A 19330-nucleotide genomic window follows, 5' to 3' on the forward strand; every position below is an offset into this window, starting at 1 on the left:
AAGTTCCAAGAGGGCTGACACTTTTTTTTTTTTTTTGAAGATTTTATTTATTTATTTGAGAGGGAGAGAGAGCAAGCAGAGCACAAGAATAGGGGGAGGGAGAAGTAGACTCCCTGGAGCAGGAAGCCTGATGCAGGCCTCAATTCCTGGAAGCCAATCCCAGGACACTGCTGGATCTTGACCGAGGTGGAAAGCCGCTACTTAATCAACTGAGCCACCCATGCCCCTGGCACTTCGTTTTCTTTATTCAGCTTTTTATCTTGAAGGCAAGGAAAGTGCCTGTGATTTAGCAACTTAAGTATTTAAATTGAATCTAATGGATGAATGAACTGTACCTTCAGCTGAGCTACAAAATAAGTCTTTGTGTTTATTAAAAATGAACAAATGCAAAAAGGTTTGACAGTAAAACTTTAAATAAAGAGAATAAAAATATAGGAATGCCTTGGTGGCTCAGTCCATTAGGCATTTGCCTTTGGCTCAGGTCATGAACCCAAGGTCCTGGAATCCAGTCCCACGTGGGGCTCCCTGCTTCTGCCTCTGCCTGCCACTACCCTCTTCTTCCTTGGGCTGTTATCTTTTAAAATACAGTTATATCCTTACTGGTTTGCATATGCAAAATAAACTAGTTAGATTTAAAAGACATTAAACTCTTCAAACCATGGGAAATCTTGGAAGAAATTGTGTCAAAATGTATTTATTCATATGGCAAAATTGACATTTACTACTGAAGAAATGCAAGTTAAACAAAATATCCATAAAGCAAAAATAAATATGGGGGAAATGCACAAACATTGCTGGTGACAACATTTCAGAAAGAAATTTTTATATGTCTTGAATCCTTAGTGTTTATCTAAGTACACGGGAAACCTTTGTGCCTAGATTTTAGTTTATTAAGAAACTATAAAAAATGAAGTACAAGAAGGTATATATTCAGGAACAAATAATGGCCAAAGGAGACCACCTTTGTAGACTTTGTAGAGTCACCGGGAAGTTGTGTAGCCATTTAAAAATGTATGAGTGGCGGGGCACCTGGGTGGCTCAGTGGTTTAAGCCTCTGCCTTTAGCTCAGGTTATGATCTCAGGGTCCTGGGATCGAGCCCCACATCAGGCTGTCTGCTCAGCGGGGAGCCTGCTTCCCCCTCTCTCTCTGCCTGCCTCTCTGCCTACTTGTGATCTCTATCAAATAAATAAATAAAAATCTTTAAAAAAAAAAAATGTATGAGTGGAAAACAATTTAGAATTGTATTGCACAGCAAAAATTCAAGCTATATTATTTACATACTATGGTCACAACTTGGTATTTAGAGACACATAATATGCATTTTAATTGATTAGTAATATGAAAATATGAATCAAAATTATAATTGAGGTGTTACTAAAATTGTGCAGGATAAAAATCCTAACTCAAGCGCTTTATTGAGGAACAGTTTTCAGCATCATGCCCGTAGGCCCTCTTCTGCCCTGTTTCTTTTCAATTTATACAAAAGCCGCAATTCATTGAAAAGGCAGAAGCCAGGAAGTGTAAATCTTAAAGAGAAAGTATGAATTTAGCCGGAGAGCTCCGTTGCCGTGCAAAGTTTATACCAAACTGGCAGCATCACAAACGCGCACCCGTTGGGGCCGACACAATCCCCCAAACGGAGTAACCCGGAGTGGCCAGCCAGCTCGCGGGCATCCCGCGCCGCAGCTCACCAACAGCTCCCTCGGCGCCGCCCGCTCCCTTCCTCCCCATCCCCCATACGCCCGCCCACTGACGCGAGCAGGCGGCTGCGCAGCCGCAGTAGCCGCCTCGGCCGCCCCCTAGCCCGGGGGATCCTGGGACGAGGCTTTTCCGGAAGGACAGGCTCGGCGTCCGCGGCTAGGTTGGTGTTCCAGGCCCTGACCCAAGCCAGGCCCGTGTTCCAGGCCCTCGTCCCAATACAGTCGCCGAGGCGGCGCTCTGGTGACCTCGGAGGGCGCAGCGGGCCGCTCGCTGAGGTGGCCGGCCTCGCCGCCTCGCGAGTCGCAGTCCGTGGCGGCGCCTCGCCCTCGGCCCGGAGCGGAACTGCTGGAGGAGCGGCAGCGCAGGCCTGACCAGGTGAACCGGGTCCTTAACCGCCTTCTGGTGAATCATCTGCATAATAATCAGATTTGAGGTCCGCAGCCCTCTGTGGTCCTGTTGTGGACCCGTTTTCGGTGGATGACTGACCGGTGTGTTGTGAGGGGTGCCACGGGGACTGCTTGCCCCTGAAAAGGAAAGCGCGCTCTCCCGCTCCCCGGGCTGCCTCGTTTCCTTGAAAGCTTTCGGGTTCTCACTGCGGGCTCGGGCACCGATCTGTGTGCCGGAGGAAGGCTTTCCCATGAAAGTGTCTCTTGGTAACGGTGAAATGGGCGTCTCCGCCCATCTGCAGCCTTGCAAGGCAGGAACCACACGGTTTTTTACCAGCAATACTCACAGCTCGGTGGTATTGCAAGGCTTCGATCAGCTTAGAATAGAAGGCTTGCTTTGTGATGTGACCCTGGTACCCGGTGACGGAGATGAAATCTTCCCCGTCCACAGAGCTATGATGGCGTCTGCCAGTGATTATTTCAAGGCGATGTTCACAGGTGGAATGAAAGAACAGGATTTAATGTGCATTAAGCTTCATGGAGTGAACAAGGTTGGCCTGAAGAAAATAATTGATTTTATTTATACTGCAAAACTTTCCCTTAATATGGACAATCTCCAGGACACACTTGAAGCTGCCAGCTTTTTACAAATTTTACCTGTCTTGGACTTCTGTAAAGTATTTCTTATTTCAGGAGTCTCTTTAGATAACTGTGTTGAAGTTGGACGAATTGCTAACACCTACAATCTTATCGAAGTGGATAAATATGTCAATAATTTCATCCTGAAGAATTTTCCTGCTTTACTGAGTACTGGGGAGTTTCTGAAGCTCCCCTTTGAACGGCTTGCCTTCGTGCTTTCTAGTAATAGTCTTAAGCACTGTTCTGAACTTGAGCTCTTCAAGGCTGCCTGTCGCTGGCTAAGATTGGAAGACCCTCGGATGGATTATGCTGCAAAATTAATGAAGAACATTCGATTTCCATTGATGACACCCCAGGATCTCATCAATTACGTGCAGACAGTAGATTTCATGAGAACAGACAATACCTGTGTGAATTTGCTTTTAGAAGCTAGCAATTACCAAATGATGCCGTATATGCAGCCAGTGATGCAGTCAGATAGAACTGCCATTCGATCTGACTCAACACACCTGGTCACCTTAGGAGGAGTTTTGAGACAGCAGCTGGTTGTCAGTAAAGAATTGCGGATGTATGATGAAAGGGCACAAGAATGGAGATCTCTAGCCCCCATGGATGCTCCTCGATACCAGCATGGTATTGCTGTCATTGGAAACTTTCTTTATGTAGTTGGTGGTCAAAGCAATTATGATACGAAAGGAAAAACTGCTGTTGATACAGTTTTCAGGTTTGATCCTCGGTATAATAGGTGGATGCAGGTTGCATCACTAAATGAAAAGCGCACATTCTTTCACCTGAGTGCCCTCAAAGGACATTTATATGCTGTTGGTGGGCGAAGTGCAGCTGGTGAACTGGCCACAGTAGAATGTTACAACCCAAGGATGAATGAGTGGAGCTATGTTGCAAAAATGAGTGAACCCCACTATGGCCATGCTGGAACAGTGTATGGGGGCCTAATGTATATTTCAGGAGGAATTACTCATGACACCTTCCAGAATGAGCTCATGTGTTTTGACCCAGATACAGACAAATGGACACAGAAGGCTCCAATGACGACAGTCAGAGGTCTGCACTGCATGTGTACAGTTGGAGACAAGCTCTATGTCATTGGTGGCAATCACTTCAGAGGAACAAGTGATTATGATGATGTTCTAAGCTGTGAATACTATTCGCCAACCCTTGACCAGTGGACACCAATTGCTGCTATGTTAAGAGGTCAAAGTGATGTTGGAGTTGCCGTCTTTGAAAATAAAATCTATGTTGTAGGTGGATATTCTTGGAATAATCGTTGTATGGTAGAAATTGTCCAGAAATATGACCCAGAAAAGGATGAGTGGCATAAAGTTTTTGACCTTCCAGAATCACTTGGTGGCATTCGGGCTTGTACTCTCACAGTTTTTCCACCTGAGGAAAACCCTGGATCACCTTCTAGAGAATCACCTCTTTCAGCACCTTCGGATCATTCTTAGGACTAAAATGTAGTACCTTTGCAGTACATCATGGATGATCTCACACTTCCCCTTCAGTTGTATCTTACAGTGATTGGTACAGTTATTAGATAAAATGGTAATTGATGTTATTTGTCTTGTTTGGTTCTGTGTTTATCATATGGTTAACAAATGCATTCTGAAAATGTATTCAACATAGCCAGCTGTTTTAACAAATGTAAAAAGATATGTAGAAAAATGTTTGAGATGTGTTTGTGCTGTTGTGTTAAGTCAAATTGTAGGTGATTGTAGTAAATGTATAATTATGTTCATTATGCTTCAGAGCTGCAAGTTTTCATCTTTGACTTCAAAACATCAAAGGGAGGCTGCCTGCCCTGACCTAAAATAAACAAAAGGTCACCAATATTATCACCTACCTCCCTTTTTTCGTATAGTTTTTGGCATCGTTGCCAATTCACCTGATTGAGTGCATTGAGAATATGTGAAGTTTCTTAGATAGGAGAAGTAAACAGTGTAGCCCTAAGTCAGGGTTTTGTATCTCTCTCTGGAGAGAGGGAAGGGGAGAGAGAGAATATAAGTATGTATGTACATACATTACATACATGTGTATATACATCCATACACCCATACACATACACATTTAATTTTTAAATTGATTGGTATTTCAGCTATAGGGAAATTGTTTTTAAATTAATTTTTTTTTCTTCTACCTAGCAGCTGTTTCTATTCAAGTGGGAATTCAGTACCAGAAAATAAGTACAGAGTCATACTAAATTGAGACAGATAAGGGCTACAACATATTAGGTTGACTACCAAATCTGTCATTTGGCTAAATTGTTATTTCAGATAAATCATATTACTTTTTCTGCTGTGTATTGTTTTCTATAGAGTTGCTTTTATACAGGCTATTTAGCAGAGTTCAGGCTTCTGAGAATTGGTTTTGCTGAGTAAGTTTAAGTGAGCTCTGCTATTCTGCCCTTTTGTTCAGTAAAACTTACATGAGGAAAGCTAAGAATGAAATATGCTGAACAAAGCTGTCGGATTTTAAGTTCGGTCTCCCAACTTAGTCATTCTAACATGATCGTTTGATTTGTGGTGGTTGCTCTAGGCAGTGTATGTCCTGAGCTTTGTGGGGTCTGCCTCAAGGCTGTGATCTGAGCAAGCAGGAGATAGACTCAGTTCTGTTTCAGATCAGAAAAATGTCCCTTTGTCTGTGTCTAAAGAACAGGACCAACTTCAGATTCCCTAAGAAGCCAGTTACAGAAAGCCTAGGCCTGTCTGCTGATTTTCAGACAGGTGCTAAAATAGATGTTCAGCCTCTGAAATACCAGGGGCATCCCTACTGGTTGAGAATCATATGGGGAGATCTTAATGAGACCTTTTCAGCGAATGGGAGTCATAGGAGACTTTTGTATGTAGTGAGTGATTCTGGAGAGGTACTTTCCTGGAATAATTGCCTACCTGAAGAAAAATTTACATAGGCACATTTACATACATATAAATATATCCTTACACTTAGGAAGTTGTCACAGTATAAATCAGGAATGATCTCTTCATTGACAATCCCATAATAAAACTCAGGAACCCAGACAAGAGGAATTGGCTTCCAGGGATCTGAACCTTACTGCCCATACAAGTGTTGATTGATTTTAGTGCTTTTTATGATTTCTGCCTTGGCAGAAAATTTCATACTTTCTATGTTTTTTTAAATGATTGATTTTTTATTACTAAAAATAGCACAGTTGAGTACATGTAGAAAATAGAAAAAGTAGAAATTGATGTTAACTTTGTGCATTAAATAAGCAAGAAATGGCATCCCAATCATTTCTTTATTAATGAAGTTAAATATTTGTGTTTTTTGAGTAGCTCTGTTTCCTCTGAATGTTCATGTCCTTTCCTCTTGTGATACCTATTGGACTTGCTTTTTTTTTTTCATACCAAGTTATAGGATCTCTTTATATAATAAATATAATTTAACTGGCATTTGTTTGCATTGATTTCTTTTTCTTAATCTATTAGTTTTACAAAGGCAGGGCCATTCAGTTAATTTTAGAGATAAAATTTGTCCATCTTTTTGCATTTTGACCTTTACGGATAATTCTGCTATTGGTTTTTTTGTTTTTTGTTTTTTATGTTTTGTTAGTAATGATGTATTACTCTTGGTGCTAATTCTCACCTGCTGAGGTGGTATTGCCCTGCTTGCCTTCTGTTCTGCACAAGCTTTTCTCTTCCACCTTGTTGAAAAAAGGTTTTTGCCTTCTATTACAGTTAACTGTTGCTTTGTAACTAGCTAAGAATTGCTTAACTAGATAAGCTAACTATTCCACCTATATCCCCTACCTCCAGCCTCACACACTCCACCTCTCACCCTTTTAGAATTTTCTGCAGTGGACAGCTGTCTTGGCAGTCCTAGAGTAGGTGACTGATGGTATGCTAATGCTACTAATTACACCTGGAATTCTTTGCTTATAGATAAAGAAATTTTCAGTGACTTTAAAATGATTAGAAAGAGGGCGCCTGGGTGGCTCAGTGGGTTGGGCCACTGCCTTCGGCTCGGGTCATGATCTCAGGGTCCTGGGATCGAGTCCCGCATCGGGCTCTCTGCTCAGCAGGGAGCCTGCTTCCCTCTCTCTCTCGCTCTCTCTGCCTGCCTCTCCATCTACTTGTGATCTCTCTCTCTGTCAAATAAATAATAAATAAAATCTTAAAAAAAATAAAATAAAATAAATGATTAGAAAGAGATTTTACTTTCATAAGCTAATAATTTTTTATGGGAAATTAAGACTGAAAAAAAGGAAAAACTGTAAACACATTAGATATTTTTAATGTTTCTTACTTTTCTAAGTTTCAAAATTAATGTTCATTAATTTTTCTGATTATAGAAGTAATTTATGTGTATTATAGAAAGTACAGGAAAATAAAAGTGAAACTGTAAATGATCAATGATTTCCACATGCCAAGGGTAACTTCTGTTAACATTTATATATTATACATGTACATAGGTACAGACATTAGTCAAATATTTTTCAAATATGCCAGACCCTAACCTAAAATCTGATGATAAAAGGAAATAAATCCAACTTTGAAACACACTGCTATCATTATGACTTTTTCTTCAGGTTTTATAAAATATATATTAAAAATTAATATGCATTGTTTTTACTCAAATCCATACTTCTTTTTTTCCCTCCTTGCCAGCAGAATTCCTGTAGTTTACCCATAAAGCAAACACATTCATTCATGTTCATATTTTTCTGGTTCATAATTGAAATTACCTGGTTTTGATTACAAAGTATGCTCCTACAGAACATTTCATTCAAAACTACAAAAACACACCATCAAGAGAAATAAAACCAAAGTCCTATCCACAGCTCAACCAGTTATTAACTGAAAGACCCTAAGCTCTCAAAACTAATGTTTACCCTTTTGTCAATGGCATTATGGTGGGTATTAATAATTGTGGTATCTTACCAGAATTACAAGTTGAGAATGTTACAAAGTGATTGGCATAAGACATGCACTGGGAAGCATTTAGTGAAGGATAGTTGGTACTAATAAAGTTGGCACTTTACATCATAATTTTTGACTTTTTTTTAATAAACATATAATGTATTATTTGCCCTAGGGGTACAGGTACAGTACATAGCACTCACCATAGCACATACCCTCCCCAGTGTCCATCATCCAGCCACCTCATCCCTTCCTCCCCTGACCCTCCAGCAACCCACAGTTTATTTCCTGAGATTAAGAGTCTCTTATGGTTTGTCTCCCTCCGCAGTCCCATCTTTTTTTTTTTTTTTTTAAGATTTTATTTATTTATTTGACAGAGATCACAAGTAGGCAGAGAGGCAGGCAGAGAGAGAGGAGGAAGCAGGCTCCCTGCTGAGCAGAGAGCCTGATGTGGGGCTCGATCCCAGGACCCTGGGATCATGACCTGAGCCGAAGGCAGAGGCTTTAACCCACTGAGCCACCCAGGCGCCCCCACAGTCCCATCTTGTTTCATTTTTTCCTTCCCTTCCCCCATGACCCCCCACCCCCACCTCTCAAATTCCTCTTACCAGAGAGATCATATGATAATTGTCTTTCTCTGATTGACTTTTTTCACTTAGCATGATACCATCTAGTTCCATCCATGTTGATGCAATGACAAAATTTCAGGGGGTTTTTTGATGGCTGCATAGTATTCCATTGTGTATATATACCACATCTTTATCCATTCATCTGTTGATGCACATCCAGGTTCATTCCATAGTTTGGCTATTGTGGACGTTGTTGCTATAAACATTTGGGTGCATGTGCCGCTTTAGATCACTACATTTGTATCTTTAGGGTAAATACCCAGTAGTGCAATTGCTGGGGTGGTAGCCCTATTTTCAACTTTTTGAGGCTCCTCCATACTGTTTTCCAGAGTGACTACACCAGCTTACATTTCCACCAGCAATGTAGGAGGGTTCCCCTTTCTCTACATCTTCACCAACATCTGTCATTTCCTGTCTTGTTAATTTTAGCCATTCTGACTGGTGTGAGGTGGTATCCCACTGTGGTTTTGACTTGTATTTCCCTGATGGTGAGTGATGTTGAACACATTTTCATGTGTCTGTTGACCATTTGGATGTTGTCGTCGTCGTCTTCTTTTTAAATTTCTTTGGCAGAGAGACACAGCGAGAGAGGGAATACAAGTAGGAAGAGTGGGAGAGGGAGAAGCAGATTTCCTGCCAAGCAGGGAGCCTGATGCGGGGCTCCATCTCCTGGGATTATGACCTGAGCTGAAGGCAGAGGCTTAATGACTGAGCCACCCAGGCACCCGCATTGGAGGTCTTCTTTGCAGAAATGTCTGTTGTTGTCTTCTACCCATTTCTTGATTGGATTATTTGTTCTTTGAGTGTTGAGTTGGTAAGTTTTTTTACTTTTTTTATTTTTTTTAAGATTTTATTTATTTATTTGTAAGAGAGAGAGAGAGTGAGAGCGAGCACAGGCAGACAGAATGGAAGGCAGAGTCAGAGGGAGAAGCAGGCTCCCCGCGGAGCAAGGAGCCCGATGTGGGACTCGATCCCAGGACGCCGGGATCATGACCTGAGCCGAAGGCAGCTGCTTAACCAACTGAGCCACCCAGGCGTCCCAGTTGGTAAGTTTTTTTAAATAGATTTTAGACACTAGCTGGTTATCTGATTTGTCATCTGATTTGTCCTTCGCAAATATCTTCTTTCATTCTGTCTTTTCATTGTCTTTTGGTTTTGTTGACTGTTTACTTTGCTGTGCAAAAGCTTTTGATCTTGGTGAAGTCCCTGTAGCTCATTGTTGCCATTTCTTCCCTTCCCTTTGGCACATTTCTAGGAAGAAGTTGCTGTGGCTGAGGTTGAAGAGGTCGCTGCCTGTGTTCTCAAGGATTTTGCTGGATTCCTGCCTCACATTGAGGTCTTTCATCCATTTTGAGTCTATTTTTATGTGTGTGGTGTAAGGAAATGGTCCAGTTTCATTCTTCTGCATGTGGCTGTCCAGTTTTCCCAGCACCATTTGTGGAAGAGACTATCTTTTCTCCTTTGGATCTTCTTTCCTCTTTGTTGAAGATTAGTTGACCATAGAGTTGAGGGTCCATTTCTGGGCTCTGTATTCTGTTCCATTGATTTATGTGGTTTGACTTTAGTTTTATCTTAATGATTTTCATAGGTTATTTTTCTTAGAAAGTATTAAATATCTGTACAATTTTGCACTCATGAATGTACCTTCATATTTTTTCCATTTCCCTATGAGTATATTTAAATATCTACCCTAAATGTATCTATTAAATTAATAGATTAATTAATCTATTAAATATATACCCTCATTTGAAATTTCCTACATAAAATTTTGACCATGTCTGACCCTGTAATAAATTCTAAAGAAGTAAAATCTGAGTCAAATAGTGTAGGCTCTTAAAATACATTCCAAGAGTATACCAATATCCATTTCCAGCAGAATGTGTTTAGTGATTATTTGGAAGGAAATCTTTACAGTTCTAGCTTTCTTGTTTGGGTTTTTTCTTCTTTTTTTATTACAACATTGAAATTTTTGTTTATTGAGTATGTGTATTCTTCACTTGTGAATCATTTTTCCTGTCTTTTACTTTAAACCTCTTATTTGCTGCAAAGACTTTTTTTTTTTTCCATTTATGGCATTTTTATGGGTGCAAGGCTACTCAACTTTTTAGTTGAGATATTATGGACATGTATTGGTTGAGGTCCACAATATAATGATTTGAGAGATATAGATATAGATAGATAGATAGATAGATAGATAGATAATCACCACAGTCAGTGTAATTAATATTCATCACCACACATAGGTACAAATTTTTTTCTTGGAATGAGAACATTTTAAGATTTACTCTCAGTTGTAGTACCTGGGTGGCTCATGGGTTCAAGCTTCTGCCTTGAGCTCATGGTTTCAGGGTACTGGGATTGGGCTCTCACCTTAGCAGGGAGCCTGCCTCCCTTTTTCTCTCTCTCTGCCTGCCTCTCTGCCTACTTGTGATCTCTGTCAAATAAATAAATAAAATCTTAAAAAAAAAAATAAGATTTACTCTCGGCAACTTTCAGATATACAGCAATATTATTAACTGTAGTCGCATGCTGTACCTTACTTCCTAATTTATCTTATAACTGGAAGTTTGTACCTTTTGACCACCTTCACCATTCCATATAATGCAGTCAAATACGTCCATCTTTTTTGCATTTTGAACTTGTGGTGGTAATTTTGCTGTTTTTTCCATAGTACTGATGTCACATTTTTCATCCTTATCAATTGCTTTATCAGCTCTAATTCTTAACTTGCTAAGGGAGCATTTACTGCTTATCTCTTGTTCAAATTGCTTTTCTTTCTTATTGAAATGAACATGAATTTTTAAAATAAATTTTCAAAAATTCCTTTTACATTACTATTAGTCTATTTACAGGGACACCTGGGTGGCTCAGTTGGTTAAGCAGCTCCCTTTGGTTCCGGTCATGATTTTAGCATCCTGGGATCGAGTCCCACATTGGGCTCCTTGCTCCGTGGGGAGCCTGCTTCTCCCTCTGACTCTGCCTTCCACTCTGTCTGCCTGTGCTCGCTCTCGCTCGCTCGCTCTCTGTCAAAGAAATAAATAAAAAATCTTAAAAAATATATATTAGTCTATTTACAGTAAGCATTTTCCCATCTTATTTCCTTAAGTATGTGTCTTAATATGCAAAGTTATTTTTGGCAATGTAGTGAAATTACTTTTTCCTTTGTCATTTTAAAATATTTATTTGTGTATATTTTTCCCACTGTGATATGGTATAATTATCCCAGTATTTTATATTATTGGTATGAATATCACTTTTTACTATACTTCTAGCATAAAATCTAATGTATGTTTTCAAATTATTATCCATTTGTTCCCATCACCCCTTTCTGGATAATTTTTACTTTCTCCCTGAATTTTTATGCTTTTTAAAATCATTATAATAAAATCTTATATGGGCCATTTAGGGTCTTTCTTCAGTTCCGATGATCTTTTCTTCACGTTGTCTTTGGTATATAGATTGCTGTTTTGAATGATTTTGTTTTCACATTGTATTCCAAACTTTATTGCAGCAGTATAGGAAATGCATGGTTTTAGCTTGTTGCTTTTTTGACATCATTACTGTCATTGATTCTTAAGTTTTTGGATGAAACATTAGTCTCATTGATTTGTAACAGATTTTTGGGTGGATTCTCTTGTGTTTTCACCTTAGAGAATCATATTATATTATTTGCATAGTATAAAAACCTTGTTCTATATTATTTGTATCATAATTTGAAAGATTGGTTAATACTTCCAGGAAAATTATAGTAGTGATACATATCATCATGTCTTGTAGGTAATTTTTTTTTCTTTTTTTTTCAATTTATTTATTTTCAGAAAAACAGTATTCATTATTTTTTCACCACACCCAGTGCTCCATGCAATCCATGCCCTCTATAATACCCACCACCTGGTACCCCAATAGGGGTGATTGTAGTTTTCTAATTTATTTGTTAAAGAGAGATGTTCTTGCTTTTGTTCATCAAAGGTGATTGTTCACAGTGCAGAACTGGTAAAGTGTTTCTTAACAAAAGGCATGAATAATAAATTTATTCCTCTATTTACTTTGTATCCGTCTGTGAACAACCACTTTCTAGGGACTGATATTATTCTGCCATCTACTGGTTGGAATTAAAAGTCCTCATTTTAGACGGATTCCAGAAAATGTATCTCCTTAAAAACAACAGCAAAAAAAACCCAGAAACCCCAGTAATGACAAAAACTATGAGAAATTTTTGTAGCATCAAGTCTTTACACACCCAATTACCTAATAAATATGTAAAACCTATGATAACTCTTGGTGGATATAGTGGGTCAGATAATCAAAGAAAATATTTTTTGGCATCAAATAAAAATATACATTTTAAATTGCTTTGACCTTTATTTAATTGATTAATCCATATAAATTACCAACTATCTAAAGTCTATAACATTTTTAAAGGATGTTATTTATTTATTTATTTTAGAGAGCGTGGGCCAAGGCATTGCACATGGGAGGAGGAGTAGAGGGGGAAGGGAAAGGGAGAGGGAGAGAATCCTAAGCAGACTCCCACTCTGGACTTGGAGCCCCACAAAGAGCTTGATCTCATGACCCTGAGATCATGACCTCAGCCAAACCAAGAGCTGGAGGCTTAACCCACTGAGCCAGGCAGGTACCCCCAAAAGTCTGCAACATTTTATCTAAGCATCCACACCCAGTACTGCATGCCTTCCTTTGGGGGACAGTGGGCAGGGAAGACATTCCCCATCTCTTTTAAATGGTTTTTAGCAAAAAGCCTCATTATGAAGACACTTACAGAGTAAATATTTTGCAATAACAAAGACTATAATATGCAATATATCCAGGTATAAATAAATCTGACAAACTTAAAATATTCAAAGGGCTTTTTATATTGGCTTGCCCATATGGATGCTAGGATTGGATCACTGCTCCAGCCACATGGCTTTCACTCAGCCCCAACAGCAACATATTTACAGAACCACACAGTAACTTCTGAACCAGCTGATGCAAATTCTTTAGAGTACCATCCATGGCCTCAAAGAAAGCCTATTTCTCAGCTATGGGAACAGTAAGAGTGGCATAACTACCCACTTCTAATTCTCCAAAATACTGTCTCAGAGTAAAATATTCTCATACATAAAGCATTCTTTTCCTCAGGATGGATATGACTGAAAACAGGTGACTTCTTCCTGATGCCTCCTGAAGGCTATCAAGAGTACACATAGTCCCATATTTCTTTTCTAGATAGAGCTGAAAGAGCAAGGTTATATTTCCTGCAATCTTAGAACAAGAGGAGTATAAAGCTGATGACAGCAGCCAAGGTCAGGTATTTCATTGTGTAGAGCCCCAACCGCCATTCTAAGTCCACAGAGTGTTCCGGTTCTTTACTGGTCCATCTTCCATAAAGCTGTTACTATACAGGTAGAGGCTTATCGTCCTTTGCCTGTCAGCACCATCTGTTTAGATATGAGTCAAAGGGCAGGTCTAATTTTTACTGACTCAAACAACTTTTTCCTAATTGGGAAACAAAGTTTATCACTTGCAAGTGAAGGAAATATTCTTCCATCCAGGAATTTGTGATTCATAAAAACTCTAGGAGTGCCTGGGTGGCTCAATGGGTTAAGCCTCTGCCTTCAACTCAGGTCATGATCTCAGGGTCCTGGGATCAAGCCCCACATCGGGATCTCTGCTCAGCAGGGAACCTGTTTCCCCCTCCCCCTCTGTCTGCCTCTCTGTCTACTTGTGATCTCTCACTCTCTGTGTCAAACAAATAAAAAAAAATCTTAAAAAAAAAAAACTAATTCATGGTAATCATTAACCAAAACATACTCAATATAGAATCCTAGAGTCAGTAATAACATTTATTTCTTCATACTAGGCAAAAATTTTTACTACAGTTTTTTATTAATGTCTTCAACCTTCTCTAGATGAGAAAATCACAGATTTCATAAAACCTTCCGTATATCATGTATACAGACACACATGAAGATGTCACTTAAGCTCAAAGACTGGGGAAAGAGTTTTCTAACCTTCAAGATTGCTCTCCCTTCCTGAGCTCACCCAGGCCCTGAAATGTTGACTTTATTCTGCAAGAGGAGTAGGTTGTGGATTCCATTGACACTGTCCACTTCATTCACTTCTTGGGTTTCAATATATTCTATATTCATCCTCATCACTGATCTGGGAGCTAATTCAGCCATGCACAACAGGTTCATGGCTCTCATTCAGGGAACCTCTATGTGTAGACCAAACTCAAGAAGATCCCTCTCCACTTAGCTCCCAGACCCAATGTCTAGAAATGGATGAGGAGTCACCTGCTGGACACTTCCAGTTAGTTCACATTCCCAGTGTACAACACCCTGCTGACGTGAAGTATCTACTGTTGCAGAAAAGAGAAACCCCATTAAGTTCTCAGTAGCAATCAGGGTTGTAACTTTGAGAATAAAGTCTGATGAAGCCTTGATCTTACGCAGAGTCAGGAGTGGGGAGGGGGCTTTATTCAGGAGAATGACAGAATTAGCCATCTTATCACAGCCATGAACCAGACCTGAACTATAAACAAGTCACGAGCTGGACGCTTTATCTTTAAAAATCATGAAAACAACTGATCATTCTGGTCCATTGCATTTACCTGGGGTTGTTACTAAACCTTAGTGACGTCACAGGACCCAGTTGTTCTAGTCAAAGAAATGAAGAAATCGGCTGTTTTTGAATACTTAATCGCACATGTGTTCAGGATGCAGTTAGGGAGATGAGTAAAGATGGTGGTATCAGGCGCAAGAAACGTGCAGGACCTAAGCAACCCCTAAGCTCCAGGCCTGCACAGAAAGAGTGATGGGTTTTTCCTCTAGTCCACCTTATTTTTGACGCCCCCCCCCCCACTGCTGGCTTTCAGGAGACTAGGGGCACAGGAAAAAAAAAAAAAAAAAGCTCGGCAATAGTCTAACTCCTTAACAGTCTTGTCCAGCTCTTAGAAATGCCTTCACGCCCCAGACCTAACCTCTTCCACAGCCCCAATAATTCTATTCTCCTTACCCAAATTGGGCATTTGATCTATAAAACCTTCTTTTATTAATATCAAGGATATAGTCCTGAGAAACATTGTTGTCTCATATTATAGATTTGTGTGTTTGTCTGATTGCACATTTCTGTGTACCCTCATTTTGAAGACTCTGAGCCAGGTGGCCACTTGGACACAAAAGAATAGAAATCCAATTTCCAACCCAAACACAAATCTTCATGTAACAGGTTTTCATCCTCTACCATTATAGTTTCCAGGGAAACAGGAACAGGATTCTCCGCAGTCCCGTGGCCCACGGAACAATCCTCTCAGCTTCTGAGTGATGATTGCTTTCTTACCAATGACTACCCCAGCTCCACTGTGTTCCTGGGGCCTCCAGGAGAAATACTAGCTCATACCAGCTCAAGCTTTCTCGTCCAGAGCCTGATATTCTTTTCCCTGATTTCCTTAGAATCATTAGTCCAAATTCAAATCCTAGAAGAATCCCCTTTCTATCCCTTCCTACTGAATTTTATCATGATTCTTTGTGGTGAATGCTGGTGAATGTGGTGAAAGCGCAAGTTAAGGCTTGGTCTGACTATAGATCTGTTGCTGTCAGTCTACACCTGTGGGGCTTCATTACATTCCAGGAAAGGAAGGAGCGTGAGAGTAACCAAAGAGTAAGCACAATCTTCAGCCCCATCTGTACTGTCGGTGGTCAGAGAGAGGATCATTTGGTGCTAAATTTGGGGGGAAAGGGAGTGGGAGGCTGGCAGATGCCCCCTTTTATTTTATACACAGAAATAATGTTTTAAACTGTTCTTTAAATATCTGAGAGATTTTAGGAAAAACAAATCTCTTTCTTTGACTAATGTGAAAAGGAAAAAAAAATGAGGATGGGGGAAATCGATAACCAAGAAATCTTGTCTGTTACTTTCTCATAGCTATCTTGCAGGTAATTTGAATGTTAAAAAATCAGCAATGTGATCGTATCTGCACCCAAGTCCCTTGAAACGAGAAGTGCCCTCTTGGAAACATTGATTCTGAAGACCTGGAAGATGATAAGCAGGTTTCATAGGCTTGGCTCCTAAGAGCATAAAACACACAACCAACAGGGTGAGAATGACAAAATCACTGAAGAGCAAAAGAAATCACAGGGAGACACCATGACAGACTGCCCTCCAAAGATAGCTATGACAGTATCTTCCATCCTACATGTGTCCTGAGAACTTTGCCATTTCTCAAAACATTGAATCTACTTCACCTCCCGTTAAATACGGGAGGGCTTGGTAATTGCTTATAAAAGAATTTGTTAGAAATAATGATGCATGACTTCCAAGTTTATGTTAGAGTTTATCATCCTTGACACTACCGATACGTGAGGCCAGACAGTTCTCTGTGGTGGGGCCCTGTCCCGTGCACGGGGGGCATTCAGCAGTATGCGTGGCTGACATCCACGAGATGCCAGTAACAGCCCTCATCAGTTGCGACAACCAAAAATGTCTCTGGACATTGCCCAAAGCCCCCTGGGGGACAAAATCATTCTCACTGGGAACCACTGGGTTAGATCATGAAAGACGATAGAGCTTGGTCACTGGGCCCCTCATTTTTTTGAGCCCTCAGGCCCCATGTAAACAGTGCAACAGTACTGGGTCCACCAGTCTGTCAGAAAAAACAGACGTCAAGGAGAAGTTAGAGTGAGGTGCTCCTGCACCCAGGGCCAGCTGAGATCCCAGCTGAAACCTGTAAGCCTCAGATATAGCAGTGAAAATGTCTACCAACCATCAAGTCATCACCAGCCATCCAGGGGGGTGTGTTCCAAGTTAGGATCATGCATTTTAGAATAATTTGTTTCAAAGCTATAGTAATGGGGAGAGTTTGTATCGAGAGCCCCGATCCACTGCACCCCTGCCTGCCTGCCTGTTCCCTCACTGAACACCTGCCTGGAACCATAGCCCAGAGTGCACAACATCCTCATACTATTAGACAGCTGAAAAGTGTCCCCTTTCACACATGCCTGAAGGACAGAACCTACCTCAGAGTTCCTTGGGAAAGATGGACCGTCACCCAAATCCAGAAGACACAAAGCACCTGTTTCCACCACCAGATGCTCCTGCAAGTCTTCAACCCCTTTAGCACAGACCACAGCCAGGCTACCTGGAGCCACACCGCCCTCCATGACCTCCTCTCTAGCCTTCATTGCTGCCTGGGACACCAGAAGCCTAGGGAAGAAGACAACCCTGCCTGTCTGTGTCTGGGGATCGTGGTCCAAAAGGACTTCCAAAACATCCATCTCTATCTGAAGGAGAAGAAACACAGCCGCTGTGCCTGAGCATCAGATGAGAAATAGCTGAACCAAAATCATGAACTTAAAAAAAAAAATGTATTGTCTAGAGTGGATTTACAGAAAACATCTTCAGAGAGAACATGATCTACTTTCTTAAATAAGTGACTTTATGATGTAATTTTTTTAAGTCTGTTTAATTTTGGGGGTATATTTTGCATTTCCAAAATATAAAGTCCAATCCTTTATGAAAAAGTACTTGAGGATAGTATTTTATTGAACACATGTGTCAGTTAAATGAATGCCAGCCACTATAACTGATCTATGGGAAACTATAACAGAAATTATATAACTGTATACCTTTATATATAATATAATATAGATTATATATATTATATAATATCTTATGTAATATGTTATATATTATATAACTATAAAAGGAGTTTCTGCTCAGATGACTCCACAGTGATTCAGGGACACTGCAACCTTCTCTTCTATGACTTTGCCATATTCCTCATAGGACTCCAAATATGTCTGTAGTACTTGAGTCTATTCCAACCATTTGCAAAGGGGAAACGTGGGGTGGATCACAGAGGATGATTTCAGGGGCCCAGACTGTACCAGTGCAGGGCAATATCACTTCATCAACATTTGTGTGGCCCGAATTTATTCTCATGGGTCGTCTCAGTGTAAAGAAGTTTCCACTGAGAAGCAGACTTCTGGGGTGACTCATAAAGAGGAAACAAGTTCAATGAAAAAGAGCAGGCTTCATTGTTAAATTATTCGTACTAATGCTTTTTTAAGGGGAAAAATAACCAATAAGTTGGCAGCACACACTTTGAAAAGTCCAAACAGCTGACCTAAAGTCTGAGACACAATTTAAACCAGGGCAAGATTAATGGCTATCACTCTTTAGAGTTGATAGCATCACTGACCCTTTGTAAGAAGGATTCAAGTTGATTCCCTAAGGCACAGCCTGACACCAGAAGGGTAGAGATGAGATCTCAGAACACTCTGTAAAATTCAAAGTTATATCCTCATTAGGTGAGGTAGGTGAGCAAGGCAAGAGGAGGTGGTTCCTTGCAGGTCCTTGGGGCTCACTGAAATAAAAGAGGAGAGTGAGTCTTTTACTGATAACCAACCTTGTGATTCTCATCCTGCTACCCTAAATACTGAAAATACAAACTTGAAGGAAATTTTCTTGCCCATAGACATTTTTTTTTGGTCTTGTTTTCTTTTGTTTTTAAATTGCCCACTGGCTATTCCATTATAATTTTCCTTATAGAACCAAGAGGAATTTATAAAGGATCTTCAGATCTGTTGAACTCCCACATTACATAAAGCATACTTCTGTAGTATTTGCTCGTATTATTCTTTCTCCTATAATTGCCATACTTGTTTTCCTCGTGAATATTGACGGTGCACTGGAAACAATGGAGACTGGTACTGGATGCCTAGAAAAACAAGTTGGGTAAGAGGAAGTCTCTCCCCTTAGGTATTTTACAGACCCCTGGAGGGAGATATTCCAAGGAGAAAATAGGGCAGGGCAGGGCTCAGACCCTTTGGGTGCTTTAAAAAAAAAAAAAATAGTATATCCTAGTTAACTTGTAAAGAACAGAAATTCATTAGTCACAGTTCTAGAAGTTGGAAATCCAATATCAGGGTGTCTCTTATAAGGGCCCCAATTTCATCAGGGATATGGCCTTGTACTCTCATCACCTCCAAAGGGCCCCCACCAGATAGCATCATTTCAGGGTTAAGATTTCAACAATTTCCGAACATTCATTAGCAGTTCATTAAAAGCTCCATGACT

General features: G+C 40.2%; 1 protein-coding gene across 1 annotated transcript; it reads left to right on the top strand.

Moving 5' to 3' along the window:
• The first annotated feature begins 1805 nt into the window (after positions 1-1805).
• Positions 1806-6155, top strand: KLHL9 (kelch like family member 9). The gene has a single exon (XM_059142265.1). It carries the CDS (start codon positions 2340-2342, stop codon positions 4191-4193), a length of 1854 nt encoding a protein of 617 aa, XP_058998248.1. The 5' UTR covers positions 1806-2339; the 3' UTR covers positions 4194-6155.
• Positions 6156-19330: the final 13175 nt, after the last annotated feature.

Source organism: Mustela lutreola, chromosome 12 (assembly GCF_030435805.1).
Source record: "Mustela lutreola isolate mMusLut2 chromosome 12, mMusLut2.pri, whole genome shotgun sequence".
NCBI lineage: Eukaryota > Metazoa > Chordata > Mammalia > Carnivora > Mustelidae > Mustela > Mustela lutreola.